Consider the following 22528-nt stretch of genomic DNA (forward strand, 5'->3'; position numbering starts at 1 on the left):
ACCATGTTCAGCCTACTGAAGTCAGTTAACATACAGCCTCTCTCAAAGGTGTCCAAGCAGTGCGTCTTTTTGGAAAACACTAGTTATTTTGCTGTTTTGTCAGTGAAGCAGCCAACACAATATAGCCACAATGTAGTGCTCTGCCCTCTGAGCTCCAGAGAGAAGTGTGCTGGAAGAAAACAGATGCAGAAGAGCTGATATTGGCCAGCAGTTTACAAACTCAGAGCTGATAATTATCAGAGAATGAAGTCTTTATTTCCTTTTTTTTTTTGGGGGGGGATGGGTGGGTTTTTTTTTTTTTTTGTTTCTGTATAACTGTATGGTGAAGGATGCTTCAATCTCTGCTGTGGTCTGGCAGAATTTTGAAGGGCAGGGTCCAAAAGAAAATGTTTTGTCTTTGGGCCTTGCACAGCTCCATTTGCCATAAGAAAAGAGAATCCTCCCACTTTTAGCTTGCATGGGAAGGTCTGGAGTGCCTTCCTGTCTCATGCAGATGAATAAGTGACTAGGGTGAGATCACTCAGGAAGCTTGCAGCAGAGCTGGGACATGAAGCAGCTCTGCCCAGTCTCAGGAAATGTGGCAGTTCTCATGTTGCTGCTGGGTCTCTCTGACATGGCAACTTCTTAGAATTTTTTGGGGTGCTCTTCTGTGAAAGATTATTTCTCTTGGGTGCTGTGTTAGTGCTTCATGTGTCCACTGGAAAGGATGGAAAGTAATGGTTTAGAACACCGTGGAAATAGAGATGGAACACAGCCATCAAGTGTCTTCACCTACAGTCTCTATCTAGGCATGTGGAGCTCTATGAATGTAGTGGTATTTCAGCATTTTGTGAAAGCTGGCCCTGGCTTTGCAGTTGTGAGAGTTCTTCTGAGCTCTCTTCATTTGTTCTGGCTTAGGCAGGCTTCAGGAAGAAAAGTGTCTGACCTGGTGTGATGTGAATAGTTTAATGTCTGATGTGGCCTGAGGATGCTTTTAAAGCAGAGATAGTAGGGTTTTTACATCCTTTCTTGTGTTGCTCAATACATTGTGGGTCATTTTGAAATAATCTGTTGCTAGTGTCAGGTTGGGAGATCTGTGCTGGCTGTATGCACAGACACAAATTGTGCAAGGGATTTGGCTTGGATATATAACCTTTCTCTCCCCTCTTCAGAGCTGTGCAGAATCCTGGTGTGATCGTATCTGCAGGTGATACTGTGGTCTACTGACTTTTTGAGCAGTATAAGCTTATGCTTTCACTTACACATAAGTAACTCCCTTCCTTGCTGGGCTCAATACCCATAGTGCCGGGTTCCCCTCGTTTAAGTGGCATGGTCATGCTTTTACCTAAATATGCAGCAATTTAAAGGGGAGAACATGCAGAACGAACAGTTTGCACAGAAACAGACACATAATGAACACGGCCAAAGTGAGCTAAGATTATTTCCCAAGGAGAGGTTTAATGCTGCTTTTTCATGGAGATCTTAATTTGTCAGAATGACATATATTGTTGTTACTGGATTTTACACTCCATGCCTACAGTGGTATCTGCAAGTGGACTCTTCCAAAGAGGGCAGACACTGGTGTTTTGTATTGAAACATGAAGTGAACGTCAGGCATGGGCATTTACAAGAAAACTTATCAAAGCCATAAGCTGAAACTCTCATTGCTGGGAAGGTTTGAGGGGGAGGAGTGATTCCAAGAAGCATCTTGCATAGAGCATTGTACAAGTTGAAAGTCAGAAGGCTCACATTTCTCTATACTATAAAGACTACCAGACTGGCTGCAGAAATATGCCTCAGACTCAGTCATCAAAGATTGTATTTCTATAATAAAACATTTCAAATGTGTACTAAAAAAAATCAAATCTCTCTATTAGAATGACAGAATGCCCATTGTTGGTAAGGCTTATAGGGAACAAAGCCTGTTTGTCTTTTTCATGATATGTTCATTTACACAAAGCCTCCATCTTGAGGGTCCTTGCGGCCTGCTGCTTGGCTGCTGATTCATTCTCTGACATCATGCATAGAGCAGCATCTTCTGTTCTTACCAGTACTTGTATATTTGTGCTTAGCAGTGCTTAATTCCTGCACAAAGAAAGGAACTACAGGTAAAGCCTTCCACTGTTGTATACAGTGAGGTCTGAGAGATGCTTAGATGTTTTTATTTGAGGGGCATTTTCTCCAGTGGTTTCTCCAGTGGCTGGAAATGTAAGTTGACAGTAGGATTAGATGTCAGATATAAGCACACCTCCAAATCTGAAAGCACTGCCTTTATACGTATATGTTGCTAATTAGCAGGAAGGCTGATTACCTTATGAGCTAATGATTGGAAACATTTGTAATACCACCTCTGTCCCAGCTCTGGCCTGGGCCTGAAGCCATGTGCTCTAGACAGATGCAGCTTTGCAGCTTATGCTTCCCTGTATGTTTTATGCTTCCTATTTGTGGAGTCTCTGCAGCTCCCTCATATTCATTCTGGTGTGATGTCCTTCTCCCGTGTATGCTTCCCATGGCTGCCTTCTGGATTTGAAACAGGCTTCAGGATGTGATCTTACACTAGCACACAGATTGGAGCTGTGGTATAGATTTTGTTCTAATGCTAGTCATTCAAAGCATGCATGTCTGTATTTAGTTTCAGATGCTTGAATCTGCCTAAGTCCTTTCATTTCAAGCTTCTTTAAAACGACCCTCATAAACCAGCGTTCAAGGTGCGACAGTTAATATTGCTTGATTTGAAATTAGGCATATGCTGAACCCTGCAGAAGGGAGACTTGCGGCAGATGAGCAGGGTGCCTGCGAGTCAGTGTCTTGGTTAAAGACAAGTTGGGACACTAAGGTTTTGTTAAGGCAGTGCTGTGCACTCATGCCGACAGGCTTTATGTCTCAGTCACCTTTTGATGAGATGGGAGGTAGCTGCTCATAACAGGATTGTTTGTCCAGGAGCTTGAGGAGCGTCTCCTGTGCTCTGTTGCTCTGAGCTCCGCAAGAGTTCTCTGGCGGAGAGACACAATGTGTTACCAGTAGGGAACAGCCCACCCTTGCTTCATGTAGCACGTTTTCTGGCCAAGCTGAAGGACTAACGGGTGGTGCGAGGGAGTTCAGCACAGGCAGTTATCACGCTGTATGGGTGCTGCTGTCCTGTGGCCACGTTCAGCAAGCCTTGAGCAGTGAAATCTACGTGCAGGCACACACATACCTTAACGTAATCAATTTTGCAGGCAGGTGCCAGGTGCCCTCTCCTTCCCAACACTTGTTACATCTCTGTCCAGAGATGTCACCAAGGTCTTCAACAGTCATGATAAGTCAGAGTGCAAACCAGAGCACAAAGACCTTGGTGATGGCACTTCCAAGAGCATGACATGGCTGCTGGGATTGCTGCCTGCAGTAGGTCTGACTCACTGCTTGCAGGCACTGGATTTGCTACTGGTTTCAATGCCATTTTGGCAGGAGATTGTGTTTGCAAGAAATAAGCTTTCCTCCTGTTTTGAAAGGTGGAGATACAGCTTGCTGTTGGCTCTGGCATGCTATTTTTCTTCCTTCTCTCTACAGGGCACCCCAATACTTTGTTCTGCAGTGCCATGGGGTAATAAATCAACAGGTTAAAATTAAAGCCACCTTCTTTGATTGTTGCTAACAGTTGCACATATCAGCCAGCCTGGCTGGTATTTACTTCATTGCTCTTAGTTTTCAGTGATCCCAAAGGGCATGTTTCTATTTTCCTTGAAACCAATCCAACTAAACAGAAGTGGAGCAATGAAATAGGCAGAGGGAAACAAACATCACCTAAAATTGCATCAGTTCTCAGGCTATTGTTCCTTATGTCCTGCTTTTCCCAGCTGTTTGCTGGATTAGTATTGCTTGTGGTTTAGAAGGAACTCCAGCTACCTAGCATTCTCTGCTGATGTTGCACCCTGCTGTACAGACAAATGTTGGGACTGAAGGAGTTTGCAGCCTCTCTGGTCAGTGCTAATAGTGCTGCTTTTCTTTAACACATAAAAGGTGGTGAGGGGCTTAGGCTGAAGATCAACCTTGGGAGAGGCTTCCTAGTGTCCTTTATGCTGCTGTGTGATTATCAGGGTGCTCAGGAAAACAGGATGTTTTACCTAGATGATGTTAAAGTGATGGCTGACTCCCTCCTCAGTGTCTTCTTCCTAACAAAGACCCCATGCTCTCAAGCTAAACATTCAGATGGATCCTTATATCTGCCTACCTTTCCCTAATTAGTGGCTTCCTCCTTGACTTGCCTGGGGAAGGATCCTAGCAAAAACCAGCCAAGCTAGAATGAGGACTAATAAGCCATATGTACAGTTGGCTTTACCCCCGGAAACACCTGCAGACACCAGGCACTGCAGAGTGGCATTCCTGCCATTGCATGGTTGCACATAAATATACAGCTGGGCTCTCTGACGCAGCACCCCACAGTGACACGCAAGGTCCTTCTCGTTCCTTGAGGCCAGGAAAATGTTGCCAAAATGCTGCCTTGTGATATTGGTAGAGAGATCTTGGCTCATAGGGGTGGGCAGGAAGGCTGCTTTACTTGGTGGTTTTCAGCACTTTGCGTTAGCCCTCGGCAGAACTCCCCATGGCACTCCTGGCTGCTGCTGCCTCCCAGCCCAAAGCATCCGGCCAAGCAAAGGAGCCCAGTGTGACTTCTGCTTTGGTCAGATGTGATCTGTCAGGGACAGAGCAAGTACAACAAGCTCCCAATACTGGGTACTTGCATTGTGCAAAGGGTTTTGTAGTGTGCTGTGTTGGTCAGGCAGGTGGGAGATTCGGATACACATGGCAGTTTTCCTACATTTACCTAATTATTTTTTTATTTAAATCACTGGGTCACTGAACAGGCACAGACTTTGAGACTCCTTAGATTTGGTTTAGGCTTATTTTGGTGTGTGAATGGAAGTTGTGCGGGTGACTGCAAATCTTCTGGAAAAACCTTTACAAAACATTCCTGAAAGGTCTTTTACTACAGATAGCAGCCACAGCCTCTGTCTGAATCCAGTGAGACTGTTATTTTTTATTGTTCTAAACTGAAACTGGGAGGCTGATAGTCAAGAGATATGCAAGGGTAGAGAAGATTTCTCATGGCACCATTGGTCTCAGGTTGTGTGTTGCTTTTATTAGTAAGGTGGCGTGATATTTGCTGAATTATGCATTTGCATAGTTAGCACCTTCAGTAAAAACTATTTCTACTTTCCTTAATACTTCAAAGCCAGAAGTGAGATTGAAGTAATAAAATGATGTTGATAGAGGTTTAGTCACAAAGATCTGCTGCAGCATTAAATCTGTTACCAGGAGAATCATATTTGTTTCCCATGGGGCTGCCCATGAACTTTCAGAGGTTTCTTTATCAGTAATAGCATTGTTTTTGCATGACTTTGCTTAGAGGTTGAAGTGGGTAAACAGAGTGTAATGTGCATCTGAAGTGCCTGTAATGTGTCTTCTGATTCTGCAGAACTGGGCTTTAGTTCCTGGTTTTGGTCTGAACTTTCTTTTTGCTGAGATGCTTTTGAAGTGACAGGTTTAGAATTATGGCAGCTAGGATCCTAGGTATGGATGTGGGAGCGAAAGTCTGAAATCCGTTTGAAAGCAGAATTGAAAAAAACTCATGCAGTGTTATGTTAAATCTGGCCTTGCTGCAGTGTCTGTACTAAACTAGGTGACAGAAGGGTGAGAATTTATGAGAATTCTATTACAAAAGACTTTGAACCCTATTTAAAAAACATGAAGAGAATCACAAGCATGTCAACATTGGACTGCACTGGTGAAGGTCTGCACTGGCAATCTGGTAACTTTAAGACCTCGTGCCAGCTCATGGTTTGCCTGCATGCTGGGAAGCCAGCAGGGCCCATATCTACAATTAGCAACAAAGCTATTCCAACTGATACCAGATCACTCTACCTTAAAGGCAACATCCTTATCTTGCTCTTAATTGTCTAGATAAAGGCACTGTGGTAAAGAAAACAGAAATTACTTCATGCGCTTGTTACTGTGTAAGTAATATTAGCATCTGCTGCAGAAGCAGGACAGTATTAAAAATTTCTGGGTGCTTTCTTTAGTCTCCTAAAGCTCTTCAGCCTGTTCTGTCAACACTGACTTCTATTTTGAACCAGCAAATAAAATTGAGTGTTAAGTAAACAATTTACTTTTCACACTCTCTTATTATCTCCTTTTTGTGTGCAGCCTTGTCAATACAGCTTGCTAATACCAGCATTATGTTGCCAAAAATTTATGCTCAGTGTTAACTCCAGTTTGCATTTATTTGCTGTTCTCCACTCTGACACAATTTCTGTTTTTTTTTTTCTCAATGACTTCTAATGTCATTCTCAACAAATTGCCTGATTTGTGGAAGATTGCACGTGATTTATTTAAGCTACAGTCTGAGGCAGGGTGAGAGCAGGATAGAGACTCTTCACATCGAGCTTGGTGCTAGCAGTCCCCTAGGAAATTTGTACCACTGTCAACCAGTGAAAAGTTCAACTTTCTTGGGGGATTTCCATGGGGCTGAGCTCTCATGAGACTGATGATTATGAAATTGCCAGTTGGAAAATGCTCTGTCCGCTCCTTTATCCGACTTGGTGCTAAGGCTAGAGTGGCTAATTTGGGTCTGACCTGTATCTCTTAAGTTAATATTCAGCTTTGACAAGTTAATGTTCAGCTCTAGAGCCTTCTCTAGTAATAATACATTTTCATCTTCATTGTGCATTATGAACACTACCTAATTTTTACAGTGCTCTTGAGAAACTAACAATGGCTGCCAAGGAACTGGAGCCCTCATTCTGAAACACAGTAGGATGTGGCAGTTTTCAGTGTAATCAGAGTGCAATAAAAGGTGATGGTTTTGAAATATTGTTGATGTTGATTCAAAGTTTGGGTTTTTTTTTAATCCATTAAAGTTCAATTTTTATAGGCAGCCTTTTTCATGCGAAACAGATGCTGTTTTATTTAAATATTTTTGGTTGCAAAATAAGTGATGTTAATGCCAGGATCCTGGCTGAAATCAAACAACATATTCTACCACTTGTTGCTACAATTTAGAACTTCAGTAACCTGCAGCGTTCTTCATGTCCGCCCCTAGGGTTCTTTCTGCTCTTACCATGTTTTATCAGTTAGTGGTCATGTCTTGTTTCAGATGTATTTTTAGTTCAGGTTAAATGCTTACATCATACTTAGCAGATACTTTTCTTTCCAAAATTCTGGAAAAATCCATTGAAATTGAATGAAAAAGCTGCAGAATAAAACAAAAAACCAAAACCCAACCCCATATTTTTACGTATTAACTGTTAATAATTAACTGAGATTGTTAAAACTACATATTGCGTATGCTGTGGCATAAAATAGTCAGTTCATGAAAATTTGGTGTAGCTTTGAAAATTCAGTGGAATGCAGGTCACCTATTAGCTGAAGATGTCACCTTATCTTTTTTGTGCTGACTGAGCAGCACTAATTTGCTCTATGTGGAGATTTCAGTCTTATCTGTGACACACCCTCTGTCAATGGCCAGTTTCCTTTCTTGTCTAATTTAGGTTTTGTTCTAAGGATGTGCATTAAAGGTCTCTTTTAAGGGATTTTAAATAAAGATCCTTTCCTGTGCTTTTGTTGCTTTATTTTATTCTTTTCTCCTCCCTGAACCTTTCTATTCTTCTTGCCTTTTCAGAGGCAAATACTACCTGCATTAGTCTTTAAATGCATTTTTGCCTGACACTGGCAGGTTTGCATGACTGTAGCCAGGCAGAACTTGATAAGTATGAACTGTTATGTCTCAGAGGGTCCTTTCTCTGAGTAGTTTTTCTTCTATTTTAGCAATTGCATTTGAAACATAACAGGACCGTATCTGAGGTTCACTGAGCATACACGTATGCCAGAAGGGGATTTGCTGATGGGACAAAGACAGCTTACTGCAAATAGCAATATCTCAAGTCTAAGTGCTTGTTCTGACTGGTGCCAACTGGCGGCTTACGCTTAGGAAAGCAGCAGCTGTTTTCTACTGAACAAAATGCTACTTCAGAACAGTAGGGAAAAAACCCCACAACCCACCAACAGCTTTACCACTTGAGACTAGATGTAAGGAACCACACATGGAAGTGTGTTGTCCCAACAGCTTTCCTTGTAGTGAAAGCACAGCTGTGTTACAACATGGTCAGCAGCTGTCACTTATGCCTGCATACCTATACTACTACCCTGCTCCACTCACATACTTGCCCACTACCCAGCGGGGGGGGGACGACAGTGTGCTGCAAAGCCAGAGATCAGAAATCAACACAATGGAGTAGCCCTGTAAGACCCCAAGTTTCCCCACCTGCCTGGCATCTTTCCTTCCTTTTCTTGTTTCCTCTTGCTGCTACCCAAAGAAAGTACAAAGAATTTTACCACTGCAACCATATAAATAATGCAGAAGACCACTCCAGCAGTGCATGCTCAGGTTTTTTTAGGGTATTTGCACTGCTCTGGGGACACTGGTACAGAGGAGCAGGTTCCTAAAGCAACAAGAGGCACTGATGTTTTCTGTGTCTACTAATAATGTTTCTGTCCTCTATGTAAAATGCAGTGGACACTTGATATGGGTCCAAGTACTACAAGATGTATTTTCAGCCAGCAACTTATGTAATTACTGAATGGAAGGAATGGTTAGTATTATTGACAGTCCAGAAGAACACCAACCAGAAGGATGAGCTCCTCAGGCTATTAAAGCAGGGACTCTTGGGAGCATCCCAATGTGAACAGCAGTATACTGTCACACTGAGGGTACAAGAGGTGTGATCTCTAGGCCAGACTTTACGTGACTTTGGGTAGTCATATCTACTGAGCATCTGTTTTTCAGTGTTTCCCTAAGAGTGGGAAAGTTTTTTAACTGTTCTGAAGTGATGTTGCTCAGCAGACTGATTTATACTAGTGAAGGGGCTGAGCAGTTGCAAAGGTTGCCCTAAACTCTTGGTTTGACCCTTTGTTCTGGAGGTGGCTTCTGCTGTTCTGTGCTAGATTAAGGGCATTAGACTTGGCACTAAATCCAGAAGTGATAGGTCTTCTTGAATGTAGGGGAAGCAAAAGTCACTCTGATCTGCTGACTGCAGACTTGATATCTAAAATAAGTCAGATGTGAAGTTCCCTGAATTTCTGCAAATGAGAGGAGGGGAGCCATGGCAGGGTGAGGCTTCACACCCAAGGGAGGGATGGGTTTTTCTCATCAGTCTGTGTGTAAGGCAGAACAAGCAAGTGCAGGAGTCTCAGGGTGCTTTGGTCCTGCACAGCTCTGCCTGCCATTTTGCTAGAGGTTCATCACTACCCATACCAGTGTCATGGGGAAGCCTTTTGCACTGGGTACCTGGTGCTGTGATAAGTTTAGAGTAGCATGATACTGCTGGGATGATTCTGCCTGCTTGTCTGGGGGCTTGAAATGGTTCTCATATAGGTGTTTCCTGTTTGCGCTTGAGCCAGCAGTATACCAGATGCAAACTCACATCGCCAGCTCATGAAAACCCTTCTGTTAGTAATGGTCATTTGATTAAAATGTCCAGCCCTGCTTTTTCCTGTGACTTGAATTTCCACTGAATTTAAGGTCACTTGCTCAAGTACCAGGAATTCTGGACAAGATTTTCCATGGTCACAACTCAGACTTTAAATTTCTGCTTAGCTCCATGCTTTTTAATACAGTAATGTCATTCCTTGTATGCTCACACCAGCGTTTGCCATTAGAATAGGGGTATGTGACTGGATGTAGCCATGGCGTTTGTTTTCCAGTCTGGCTTCCAATTAATTCTGTCACTGTATCTTACCATGTCTGAGTTGATGTTTTGAAATGTCTAAAATCTGTGTATTAGCTAGGGCATAATGTTCCTAGTGCAGGTAAAATCCAGTCTTAACAGCAAATCCTTACTTTCTGCCTCTTCAGAAGCACTTTCCTTTCTCTGAGATGGGTTTGACCTTTACAGACCTCCTCCATAGCCTGTACCAGCCCTGAACGGGTTATGTATACCACTCCGGAAAATAATTTGCTGCAGTGATTAAGTATTGTGTCTGATCATACCTGAGCTATGTCATCTTTGTGGCTAACAAGCCAATTTGAAGGCTAAGAATTTTGCAGTTTGTCCTTATTTTGTGAAAATTAGCAGGAGAATTTTCTACCAATTATAACTGCTATGCAATTTGGAGCTCTGCTTGGCATTTGTTTCTTAAAGCAATACAGTGAAGATGCTTTGGATGCTTTCTTTAAAACAGCTTCATTTTTTGCATTGTTAGAATAATTTTTTTCCTTTTTTTACATTTTTTTTGTCTTTTTTGGTGGTATTTTTTTCCATTGGCAAGCTGCATTTCACAGTTGTCTGTACTGGTAACAGAACTTGGCTTGCAGCCGGGGAAGACACCAGCATATCTCTATCGCAGTGTTACACTGAGCCTAGGGAGGTGGTTGGGTGTGCCCCTTCCTAGACCGAAGCTCTGCAGGTGGTGGGTGACCGGCTAGTGGCTTTCATGTTGGTGCCTTATGCCTTTGCTTTCTCATGCAGCTTTTGTTGTGTGTGCCATACAGGAGAGGGTCCTGATGGTATGTGAGAGTTAAAGTACTACCTAGGGAGAGGTCTGAGACTTGTGTTTGCTGCTGAATTTCCAGGCAGTTGGAGGTGGGATCTCAGCAGGCTTAAATGGGCTCTGCATCTTTGAAGCCAGCATACGCCCAGAAAAACCTAACTAAGGACTGGTCTTTTGTGTGTGTACCACTATAAGGTGGCAGCTGTGCTTTCTGCCAGAGTGCCTGTGCTGGCCACTGTTTTTTAAAGCTCTTCCAAGTAAAAATGGTGACTTGTAGAGGAATGGAGATGGTTCCGGTCTTTGCAGTTCCAAGATGAGAGAGAAGGCCTGGGTCAGTCATTTCCTTTTCTCCCAGGATATATCCTAGCTGTTGGACATGGACAGCAGGCTGCCTCCCTCTACTCACATCACTGTTTAGCATGACAAATACATGAAGATGATGATCTCTGGTTAAATGGGTGTTCTTATCTAATGTCTGCAGAGGCAGGCAGAGAGCAAAGAGCTGTAGCTTAACATAAAAACAGGTCAAGCCATGGCTGCAGAAGGAACAGCACTTGGACTGTGAGCAAATTAGGCTTGTATTTTCACACTAGCAGATCCTGCACAACATGCCTGCTGAGCTGTTTGATTTCTTCTTAGCAAACCTACGTTCAGCTGTCCAACTTCTTCAGCTTCAGCTCCTGCCAGTTTCAGTAGGGATGCAGGCAGCTTTGAGAGCTGTTCTCACCACACAGGAGGTGGGAATGCACATAGGGGAAGACTGCCCTACAGGAAAAAAAAAATAAAATCATAGTAATTGCTCTTAAAAAACCCAAAAAAACAAAAAGCCACAAACAAATACCCCCCCCCCCAAAAAAAACACATGTTTTGTAGATGTGTTGTCAAAAGTTAGGAATATAATGAAGGCAGATAAAAAATTTGCTGTCTTGCCCTTGTTCAGTACTGTCCTACCTGAAAGTTTGCTTTTCACGTTGCAGGTCAGGGTCATTGGCTCAGTAGGGTACAATGCTGTAACAGGCCAAGATCTCCTGCTCTTAGTCTCAGCTTCCTGTTGCCAGCAGGGCCATGGCAGTGATCGTCCCCCTGTGCTCGGCACTGGTGAGGCCGCACCTAGAGCCCTGTGCTCAGCTCTGGGCTCCTCACTACAAGAGAGACGTTGAGGGGCTGGAGCGGGTCTGCAGAAGGGCAACAGAGCTGGTGAGGAGTCTGGAGCACAAGTGTGATGAGGAACGGCTGAGGGAACTTGAGATGTTGAGTCTGGAGAGGAGAAGGCTCAGGGGGGGACCTTACTGCTCTTTCAGGTTGCTTGAAAGGAGGTTGTAGTGAGGTGGGGGTCTGTCTTTTCTCCCAGGTACCAAGTCATGGGACAAGAGGTAATGGCTTCAAGCTGCACCAGGGGAGGTTTAGATTGGATTTAGGAACAATTTCTTCACAGAGAGGGTGCTCAGGCATTGGAACAGGCTGCCCAGGGCAGTGGTGGAATCACTGTCCCTGGATGTGTTCAAAAATCAAGTAGGACCTGAGTGACATGGTTTAGTGGTGGTCTTGGCAGTCCTGGGGTACAGGGTTGGATTTGATGATCTTAAAGGTCTCTTCCAGTCTAGTTGATTCTGTGATTCTGTTCTATGAATCATCCCCTTCATTTGCTTTTGTCTTGCAAAAACTCCTGTTACAGGTAGCATGACCAGTGAACTAGTGATGCCCAGGATGAAGTATGCCTGTATGGCCATGGAGCATCTTGACCTTGTCCTCCAGTTATGCCTGGGTGCTGTGGACGGTGTTGCACAGTCTTGAGATCCAGCTGTGCAATCGGACTGGTGCGAGTTATTGCTCTCGTGTGAGAGCCTGTGTCAGAAGTGCCGCACACCTTCTTTCCCTGCTGCATAAGCATGGTTGTACCTGAGTGGGGAACTGGAAGTGATGAATGTGAACTCTGTGCAGGGAGAAGAAGATGCCTTATTTGCTCACTTGCCACTCTTCCCTACTTAGGTCTTTCTGTTAACTGCTGGAGATCTCTGAATCCACTGTGTTAGAAACCCACTTGTCTATCTTGCCTCCTTCAGGCACTTGTGGAAACCTGTTGACTCTAAAGAATGAAACTAAAGCTTCTCGTGCCCTGTCTTGTTACTATTTCAGCTTGCTGTGATTCCTTAATGCTGCTGTTATGAAAATGATTGGGTTGCCCTATAAGCATTCTCTGTGATGAGAAATAAGTTCATAATTAATTTAACACCAGCTTCTCTTTTCCCTTGATGCTTGCCTGTGAGGAATACAGGCTTAGCTAAAGGCTAGTAAATTCTCCAGCGACAGTGGATGTACAGAAAATAACATAATTGTTTTCTGCCCTGCACATTCCATCAAGAGGGAGTGAAAGACAAATAGTCATGTTTGTAGACAGGACAGAATGCCCTGCTTTCCTCTTAGCTTCTGAATTAACTTATGGCATAAATCCCCTTCTCCCCCTTCTTTCACCCAGTTCTTTGGAGGAACTTAGGGCATGTGAAGCTGGTCAGTAAACAATAGATTTGACTTCACATTGTTTTCACTGAGCTTGTTAGCTTTAAACTGGCTGAAAATTTTGATTTATTGTAGACTATAGGCACAAACCCTTTGGGCAGAAGTCCCACAAATTGAAGTCAGACCTGGTGAGCTCTGTAGTCTACGGTAGACTGGAGATATGTTGAAATGCCACTGGTATGCCATTTATTTTTAGTGTTCAGGATATGAAAACTGTAGCCACAATTTCCGTGGGGTTTTGTCTTTCTAACCTATTGTTTAATTTTAAAAGACACTGCACCATTACATTTCTGGTGGAAGGTATGAGCCCTCTGTGCTTCTAAGTGAAGCAAGAAAGAACAGAAGTTTGAGGGGAACAGTCTTGCTCTGTAAATTGTCCTTAGAGGCTTTTTTTGTCCCATGTGTCTGTGTATCTTCCTAGTGCTGCTGGAAATGGTTACTGCTTACTGTGAGACCTGTCATGGTCATACTTTAGTGAGAACAGAAAATTAAAACTGGTTCCTGGCTGTGGTTTCCTTTGCTTTTTCCTGCATTGAGCCACAGTTTGAGCTTGTTTGAAAGTAACTGGGGATGTGTTTCTAGACTGAGCATACTAAAAAATCTGGCTGTGGAGCACATGCAGATTGTGGACAGTTTCTTCACTGCACAATCAGCGCTTCAGTTCTGATCTGCATGGAATGGAGACCCCACATAGCACTGACTTGCTCTTTTTTTAATGAACAATTTTTGGTTTGCTGTTTGATTTAACCAGTAATGTAGCAAGCATTGGAGGTTCTGTTTTTCTTCGTTAATTCTTGTGGGTGTCTTTCAGAATCTTGAGTAGGTTTTATATTTGTTTATTATTGTCACAGTGATTTGATTCTCAAGCAGGGAATGACTGACCTAAGTCTGTGTTCAGGCATGAAGGTGCTGGAAAAGATTGAGATGTCAGGAAAACATAGATCTTATAAAGACTTGAACCAGAGTGTTGGTCCTGTAGGAGATGTTCTGCAGTCTGAAGGTTGTGAGTGTCTGGTTTCCATGCCCAGAATTCAGCCCCCAAGGTGGGTTTGAACTGCGTGGAAACAAAGGACAGATGCACCTTTCATGAAGTCAGTGTCCATGAAATTATGCTGTATGTGATTGTCTTACTCTGACCTGTGACTTGAGAGAGGAAGGTGGTTTTGTGGTTAAGGCACAAGACCTCCAGCTCTGGGAGCAATCTGTTATGCTGGAGACTTCCTTATGTGACCATAGGGAGGACCTTTTTCCCCTGCCCTGTATGGGAAATGGACTTCTCTGCTTGTTTCACGTGGCCGGGGACTGTTACGTGCTCTGTTGTGCACAGTGCCTGAATTGGAGCTCGGTAGAACAAAAGTGTTTCAGACCCTGCTGGGACTGCTGGCACTGAGGGTTATTTGCATGGCTTATAAGCAAGGCCTCTGATTATGATCTCTGCTGTTGGTCTTGTGAGATTGCATCTGTAAAAGCAGTCTACCATAAGGACAAGCTACCTCAGTGTTTCCTCTGCAGACGTTCATCCTATTGACTGTCTCTGAGCATGGTTGCTCAGTTTGACCTTGGCTTCATCTCTGCACTTGTACCTGGGGTTTGTCTTTGTTGCTGGGACCTGAGGTTTCATGTGGTGGTGAGGGGAGCCTGTGGGACTGCAGCTCCCCTGGTTTTCTCTTGAAGATGAAGAAGGGGAGAGGGAAGGAGAGGCTGCAGGTCCTTGTCAGCAAAAGTACTTCTCTCTGATGCCCTGTCTGGATGCTGCAGCCGCATTGTTCTGTGCTAGCTGGCTTGCAATAGTTTGACTGTGCTCTTGGTCAGCCTCAAGCGTGGCAGAAGTTGCATGAGTTAAATTACATTTGAGCTGACATATTTTGCCTCACATTTTTCGAGTAACTCGATAGTGTGTCTGAGCTCTTACAGCAGGAAAATATTGCAGTAGTAGGCCTATGGCTGTAAAATGTGTTTTTCCATTGCAAATGTTTGCATTATTAGGTAAGCTTGATATTAACCTTCAAGACTTGTCTGTTTCTTTTGTTTTCTATTTTTGGAGGACTTCTTTTAACCAGTGCTGGTGTAATTCCTTATGCCCTAGTGGCAAGCACTCTTGGAGGAAAATGGCTGCTTTCAAGAGGAAACCTCTATTAACTCTTGTCTTTTTGAAGTATCTATGGCAGGAATTTAGGCTGATTGCAGTGTTTGGTGCTTTTCTGTGGTTTCATGTGCAAGTCATTATGCATGCCTCCATCATTAAGAGGGATTGCACAAGACACTGAGCCACAAGTGCTGGAAGTAGGAACAGATGGGGTAACAAATGCATGTGGGAAAGGCTGGCTATTTGCTTAGAGCACTGCAGTGGGACTGTGGTGTCCAGATTCAGTCCCTTGGTCTCACAGAAATTCCATTGGTGTTCTTGAGTAGTTATGACCAGTGAGGAAGGGTTTGTGACCAGCTGGCTGGAAGCCAAGTGTTGTCCCACAGGCAGTTTCGGTGACTTTATGTTCTGTTCCCTTTGTGTTTTCACCCAAATGATGATGAAAACTCCTTTGGACATTTGTAGGAGTTGCCTTGGAAGGCAGCTTCAATTTTCAGCAAATTCTATTGCAGAGCAGGCTATGAAAATGCTCAGCATGACAAAAAGGCAGGTGAGAAATGCTCTGCTAATGCTAGGCTGGTTAATTGCAGCCCTGGAAGATGACAGGCTCTTTATTACTCCCTGTCGTGATTACAGACAGGTCAGCAGGAATCCCAGTGTAGCTCAGGTTGCTTTCCTGCAATTACTTATAGAATATGTTCCCGACCAAGAAAATCCTGCTTCCATATGGCAAAAATACCCCAAACCAAACTCTCAAACAAAAAAAAATCCTAGGCAAACCCAAAAGCAAAGCAGCAATGAAGAAACAGAAAAGCGAGAGAATTACTGTTCGGTTACATTTTGAGAAACATGTGTGGCCCTTTAAGAGGCGCTTGAAAAATATTTTAAAAGGGAACAGATTACATGAAAAAGCTTGCAAACATCTGATCTCTGCATGCCAGTGTGCCTGCAGCCAGCCACCCCTTTGTCCATCTAAGTTTCTGAACTGTTGATGATCTCACCCAAAAATAAACAAGCTGCAGAAGTGTTTAGGGAGTTCAGTGCCTTTAGGAAGTAACCAAGGAATCAGGGTGGGGGGAATTTTTCCTCTGGTTGCAGTGAAGCAGGGTGCTTCAGCCTCCACTGGAAAGAAAAGGGCGTTTTTATGGTACTGCAGGAGCTGTCTCTTTTTCTCAGCCTTTATCCCAGTGGATAAGTGGTCCATCTTGGTGAACAGGGTGCAATGGGGCATTTGCATGGTGTGGTCAAAAACAGTATACTGCTGAGTGGTCCTGCTGGGGGAGGAGAGAGGAGGGCGAGGGAGGAACTTTTGTCCCAAAGTAACCTCCGTGTTACCTCAGCAGAGGAGGGCGATTTACTTTTTCATGTGGAACAGAAAGGCAAGAGGGAATTTGTAACTGGAGATGTGGATGAGAGCAATGACCGTCAGTAACCCTGTGTGCTTCGTGCGCAAGAGCGGAGCACGTGGCTTCCTCCCATTGATGGTTGCTCTGCCAAGTGCAGCCCAGGAAGCAGAAGTGGCACCTGCACCCCTGCCAGCACCCCTGCTCCTCCAGCAGCTCTCACATGAGGGTTGGGCTTTCTGGAGGCTATCACCCGCTGAGCTAAGCCAAAACCATGGAAATGGGGAAAACCACAGATGTTCTGTTACAGCTGTTCCCTATAGGAAGGGGAGGATGCAAACACTTGGGGCTCCCTTGCATTATTTCCCTTTAGGGCTCATTGTTTTCTACTGTTTGCTGAGGGCTGTGGCATCCTCCCTTCCTCGAGTAGGAAAAGCAGTGTGACACCTAGCTGGCTGATCTTGTCTGGGTCTGGATATCTTCACCCTTATAAACTTGCTCTCTCAGTTCCTCCTGACATAGCTGCTTTCCTTATTGTAAAGATAGAATTCTCCCTAACCCAAAACAGTGTGAAGGTCAGTTGCCTAAGATCCAGGCTTATAATTTCCAGATGGTTCTCCTCTGCTGTGACAGAGGTACAAATTCGTTTCAAAGGCAAGAGCTGCAACACTAGTGGCTTCAGAAGGTGAAGCTTTTGAAAAAGAAAATGTAATTGAAAAGCATTTGCAGAAACTTTGCCAACTGATTAAGATTGTTTTCTAGACCTGTGTACAATTCTGTATCACATCTGCATGCCTGCATATGTCAGACTCTGAAATTTATGGTAGAATATATCTACTATTAGTAAAATACAGGCTAGTAGATCCCTCAGGGGTCCATGCACCAGCTCAGTCCCATGTTTGGTGACAACACAGGGATTAAGTGAAGCTGAATCTTTGTGCAGTGCTAATGCTGGAGTGGGTTTCACCCAAGAGCAGGGAAGCAGCTCAGTGTGCCTTGTTGCTTCAGTGTATGTATATGCAAACTGAGCTGAAGTAATGATGTTAAAGGAGTTGCTTTTAAAGGTTCTTTTTAAATTGAGATCAGGCATCATGGATTGACATCTCTGAAAGCTTCCAAGTTTCAGAGCAATTTGCCAGCAGCTCCTCTTTTCCCTTTGTACTATGGTTTGTAGTTCCCCTTCCCCCATTTGTCAGCTTTCTTTCCCTGTTCAGAGCTCTCACATGAGTTTCCTTTCAGCATTGCCCTGACAAGAATGTTGCTTGTTTTGTTGCCTTCCAGACTTGAAACTTCGGGATTTCCTGATTGACAACGAGACCTTCTCATACTTCCTCCATCATAACGTGTCCATGCCATCATCTGCAGTGGAGGTGCTACTGAATGCAGATGTCAACCTCCAGCAGGTAAAGAGCATTTTCAACTACTACTATAATGTTGGCCTATTGTTTCATCCACAGTGTAAGACCCCTCTGTGCTGGGTGTTCTACAAACAGGAAAATTTAATCCCACCTTCTCTCTTCCCTCTTGCCTTTAATGTTTTATGTGGTTATAAGCTTTAAAAGGATGCTGAGACCCATGTGTGGAAGTATGCATTTGAATATTATGTAGTACAAGTGAGTACTGATTGCAAATGAAACTCCTGAGTGCTCTCATGGTGGCCTTTGTAAGGATAGGCGGTGGAGACCCTGTCTTGGGATGGCTGTCTGCCATTGTCAAGCTTGGAACACGTGCTCCAAAAACCTGTAGTTTCCTTAAGGCAACACAAAAGATGATGTGTAAAAAGAGGAGGAAATCCATTCTGCTACCCAGCTCCAGACTAGATCTTCTCTTTAAAGTGGAGTTGATAAATAGCTCTTTCAGACTTCATTTTCGTGAAGTTACAAATGCTGCCCCCTTTGCACATGTTGTCTCATTCTTCAGTGAATTCTACTGAGCCATCTGGCTTAGTGTAGTTTGATAATTAATCCTAAAAGTTAATGATATGTTCTAGTGAAATGTTGGAGACACCAAGGTTTCAGGTGACTTGAAATGATTGCAGAGAATTGGCTTGTGTGACTGGGTGTTTTAGTTTAAGGGATTAGGCAGGGTCCTTGTTCTAGAGTCATATGGTATGGACCTCACTGTGTTTGGAAAGAGGAGCTTTTCTCCAAAAGAGCTTAAAATCTGGGTAAATAAGGTGGGCAGACACAGGGGATAGTAGGATTGTTCACCTTCACTTTTTTGAGTGATCACCAAAGCACTGGGAGACACTGGTTTTCTTTATGTCCACCCAGGGAAGCTGCTTTAGATTCATCTCAGGTCTCCTGAGTATCAGGAATATACCTGATAGGAATACCTGATATGGAATACCATAGGAATACCTTAGCATGGCTACAAAAGCAATAGTATCTCTGCTGGCATAAAACCTCACCCAAAGTGTTTCAAAAGGCCAGCCTTTTTGATATGAGAGCTATCTATCTCATTTATTCAGCTGAGTTTGCAGCATGGAAACATCCTATTTTTGGCATATGGATGAAGACTAAAGTTAAAGGTTTGCACAAGCACTGCATTATAAATCTCTTCCTTCTCCTATCGGTTCCATCTGCTTGTTTTCTGAATATAGTGCATTTTTCCCCCTGGACTGTTGATGCCCTTTTGTTTCTGAAAGATGAGAAAATTTTCAGGCTTTTCAGGAACTGTGAACTCCTGAGATGCAGATCGATCCTGTTTAGTTCTAAGATGAAAAAAAAAAAAGATTTTTTTTTTCCTTTTCCACTGGTACATTATCTGCCTTGAAACACTGTAAAATGTTTATCTTGGTAGTGAGTAGAGAGATAATTTAGAGGAAGGGAGAAAGTGATCCTGATTCAGAAGGGCACAGAAAATGTGGTGGGCAGATACATCTACAGAGTTTGGACATAGGTCTTTTGCCCTTCACATACATTTGCCAGACGTATGTCTGGTCACAAGCCTTGTTTTGTCTCTGTGGCTCAGTTCCCAGGAGACTGAAAGTTAGGCAATGTCTGTACCCTTGGTTGCAGGAAATAAATGGCTGTTGTGAAGAACAGAATCACTGCTGCTCTGTGCAGGTTTGCAGAGAAAACAGACCAGCCTCCCCCCCGGACTTCTCCTCTGTATACCCAGCAGGGAAGCATGTTTTTTCTTGGAATTGAGTTGTGCATGGGTCAGGGCTGCACAGTCTGTAGGGAAGAATGCTTTCTAACCTTTATCTGGAAATGTTATGAATGGTTAGTTTTTTTTCTAGGAGATAAACAATTTTGTGATATGCATCTTACACAAAGGGAGCCTTACATGATTACTCCACTTTTCCAGGTCTTCTTATCCGGTTACCGAATGCGACTGCAAGATCTCTGTAATAGATCAGCACTGTCTGAATTTCTTACAATGCAAAATCAGACAGTGGCCATGGACTCTGAAGCCTACATCTGCACCTTGCCAAAGGAAAAACTCAATGCAGCTGAACAAGCCTTCCGTGCTAACCTGAATCCTCTGAAGCCCATTCAGGTGAGTCCACATGTCCCACCTATGAGGAACTATTGTTGATACAGTGACATTTTCTAGAGCTTTCAGTCTAGGAATTCATCTCTGCATCTCCAGAGTGAACTGTTCATTGCCAGTAAGAAAGAGGGAAGATTATCACTGGAGCATGAACAGCATTGTTTCTCCCTGTCATTCCTACCCTTCCTGTTGCAGTATAGTACTTGCGGAGCATAAATGTATGTGGTCTGCAATTCAGTTTGTCAAGAAACATATTTATGCTGAGTAGCAACAAACAGCCTCTTGGCTGTGTCTGTGTTTCGGTCAGGTGTTGTGTCTTGGCTGGAATGAGCCCTCTGCTCTTATGATGGGTCACTGAGTACAGAATTTTTTAGCCACGGTCTTTGAAACAGGGCTTTAGAACTTCAGCCTTCTTTTTATTAATTGAATATGCTCAAAGATTGACCAATTCAATGGGTTTTGGAGCAATAATTCACTGAACATCATGAAAATATGTTATTTAGGGGTGACTGGTGCAGTTTTAGCTGTTTACGTAGGAATCCCCAGTGATGCTTTGTTATATGTCTGCAATATCTGGTAAAATACAAAAGTTTGAGGAAGTTAGTGCTAGAAATATCAATAGAAAAGAAGGGACCACAGAACCCACTCTGTTACCCTATAAAACAAACACTCTATTGTCTGCTGTGGAAGAAATAAACACTTTGGCTATGTGAGTTTCCAGATTTGATGAGCCTTTCAGGACAGAAAGTCATGTACCACATGCTTGGCTTTGTCCCCAGTCAAAGAGGGTCATTATCAAGTACTGGAATCATATTACTCTTCTGTGCAGTACATAGTGGTCAGTTACTTCTCTCCACAGCTCATCTTCTGTCTTCCACGTGTCTTCCATCTGTATTTTTTCTTTCCTGCTGGAAGAGCAAGATAATCATAAGCATTAAGAGATGAGGTAACAGTGCTAAAATTGTCTCTATAACAAAGATGGGCTGATTGAAAAGCAGTTTCTTGTGTCCAGTTAGATGCACACATTTACTTTAAATCATTCAGAGATGCTAGAATTCTGGGGTGTGAAGAGGTGAAAATAGCCACAACTAAAATAGTACAACTCAATATTGGTCTTCTGGGCTCTCTGGAAGCTCAGTCTGGCTTTTTTCATTTGTGGCAATCCCTGCAAGTTAGATGACAGAAGCAGGTACTGAGTGTATCTGTGTTTATATTGTTTGTTGGTGAAAGAAGACAGCAGCCACCCTGTGACACTTGGCAACAGCGAAGTAGATTAAGACATTATGTGCAATTCCATGGGCCTTCTGAGAAGCTGGCTCATGATTTTGGGTTCAGAGAGAAAAAAGGCTGAGTCCAGAAGCCAGCAGTTGTAAACCCGCTGTGTTTTGTACACCTTGTAAAGGTTCACAGTTCTCCTCAGAAAAATGTCACAGGCTACCCTCTAGTTAAGCTTCTGTAATGCATCAGTGAGTTAAATAAAACCGAACTGGCTCCAATGTAGCTAGGCAAAATGAATAAATTAAATCTAGGATCATGACGAGCACATTTGTAACTTAGTATTTTTAAAAGCTAAGAGGTGCCTTGACCTGCAGTAACATCTTTCAACAAACAGGGAACTTTTCATTCATGAACAAAGGAGGCTTTAGACATAGCTCATGGTTAAAGGCACTATGGGTCAAATCTTGGACATGCACACTGAAGATAGCATGTACCGTATCTATTAAAGAGCCTGTAAACCAGTGCCAACAATTTGCTCAGAAATTTCTTTATAATTTTTTTCCTTAATCCCCTTGATACACTTCACAGTATGGCATATTTTGGTGAGTAAAAGCAAGGACCAAATCAAATCCAGGTGTACAGCAATTCAGAGGCTTTTTTTTTTTTTGCTCATGTAATAGGATCTGAGCTCCACTGGCTGCAGCATTCTGTGATTTATGAAGAGACAGCATCTTAATATGATTAGGTCAGTACAATTAGGGTGAAAAGGACTTGCAACTATGTGCAATAACTGTAAATTCAGCACCAAAGGCTTTAATAGTAATACAGGAGGTTTTGCCACTGGAACAGTAGAGCAGCTGTAATTTCTTGAGCTACCTTAATCCAGAAGACTCAGGCCAGCATCCACCTGCTTGTTCCTGCCCCTGTGCATTCCCATTTTTTGTCCCCTCTTCAAGACAAAGCAGAACATTGCATCATGGAATTGATCCAGATTAGAAGTGACTTGACCTGATTGTGTGCTTACACAAACATTTGTGCTGAAACATTAAGGGAAGGGTAAGGGAAGATTGAACCCAGTGGTCAAAGCACGTGTGTGTGTGTGTGTGTGGGCTGAGACCCTGATGTCAGTACCAGCTTCTGCCAGCCTGTGCGTTTGCAGCCTAAGGGAAGCTGTAAGTGTTCTAGGTAATTTACAACAAAACAGTAATTATTAGGAAATTACAGATGGAGCACAGTTTGAAAAAGAAAATTAAAGTGTATTCATGGTGAAATACACTAACTCTAAATGTCATGACACTGTTAAGGATGTTTTCTTTCCAAAAGAAAGGCAAAAAAATAAACACTTTTCTTTACATACCTGTTC

At 43.2% G+C, this 22528-nt stretch overlaps 1 protein-coding gene across 1 annotated transcript in view; it reads left to right on the forward strand.

Moving 5' to 3' along the window:
- Positions 1-22528, forward strand: part of ABCA1 (ATP binding cassette subfamily A member 1) — a 94384-nt gene that overhangs the window by 26778 nt on the left and 45078 nt on the right. Inside the window, exons 6-7 of the mRNA XM_013130538.3 lie at positions 17731-17852; positions 19762-19953. Of these exons, the coding sequence (XP_012985992.2) occupies positions 17731-17852; positions 19762-19953 (314 nt within the window). The remainder of the gene's footprint in view (positions 1-17730; positions 17853-19761; positions 19954-22528) is intronic.

This window comes from Melopsittacus undulatus, chromosome Z, assembly GCF_012275295.1.
Source record: "Melopsittacus undulatus isolate bMelUnd1 chromosome Z, bMelUnd1.mat.Z, whole genome shotgun sequence".
NCBI lineage: Eukaryota > Metazoa > Chordata > Aves > Psittaciformes > Psittaculidae > Melopsittacus > Melopsittacus undulatus.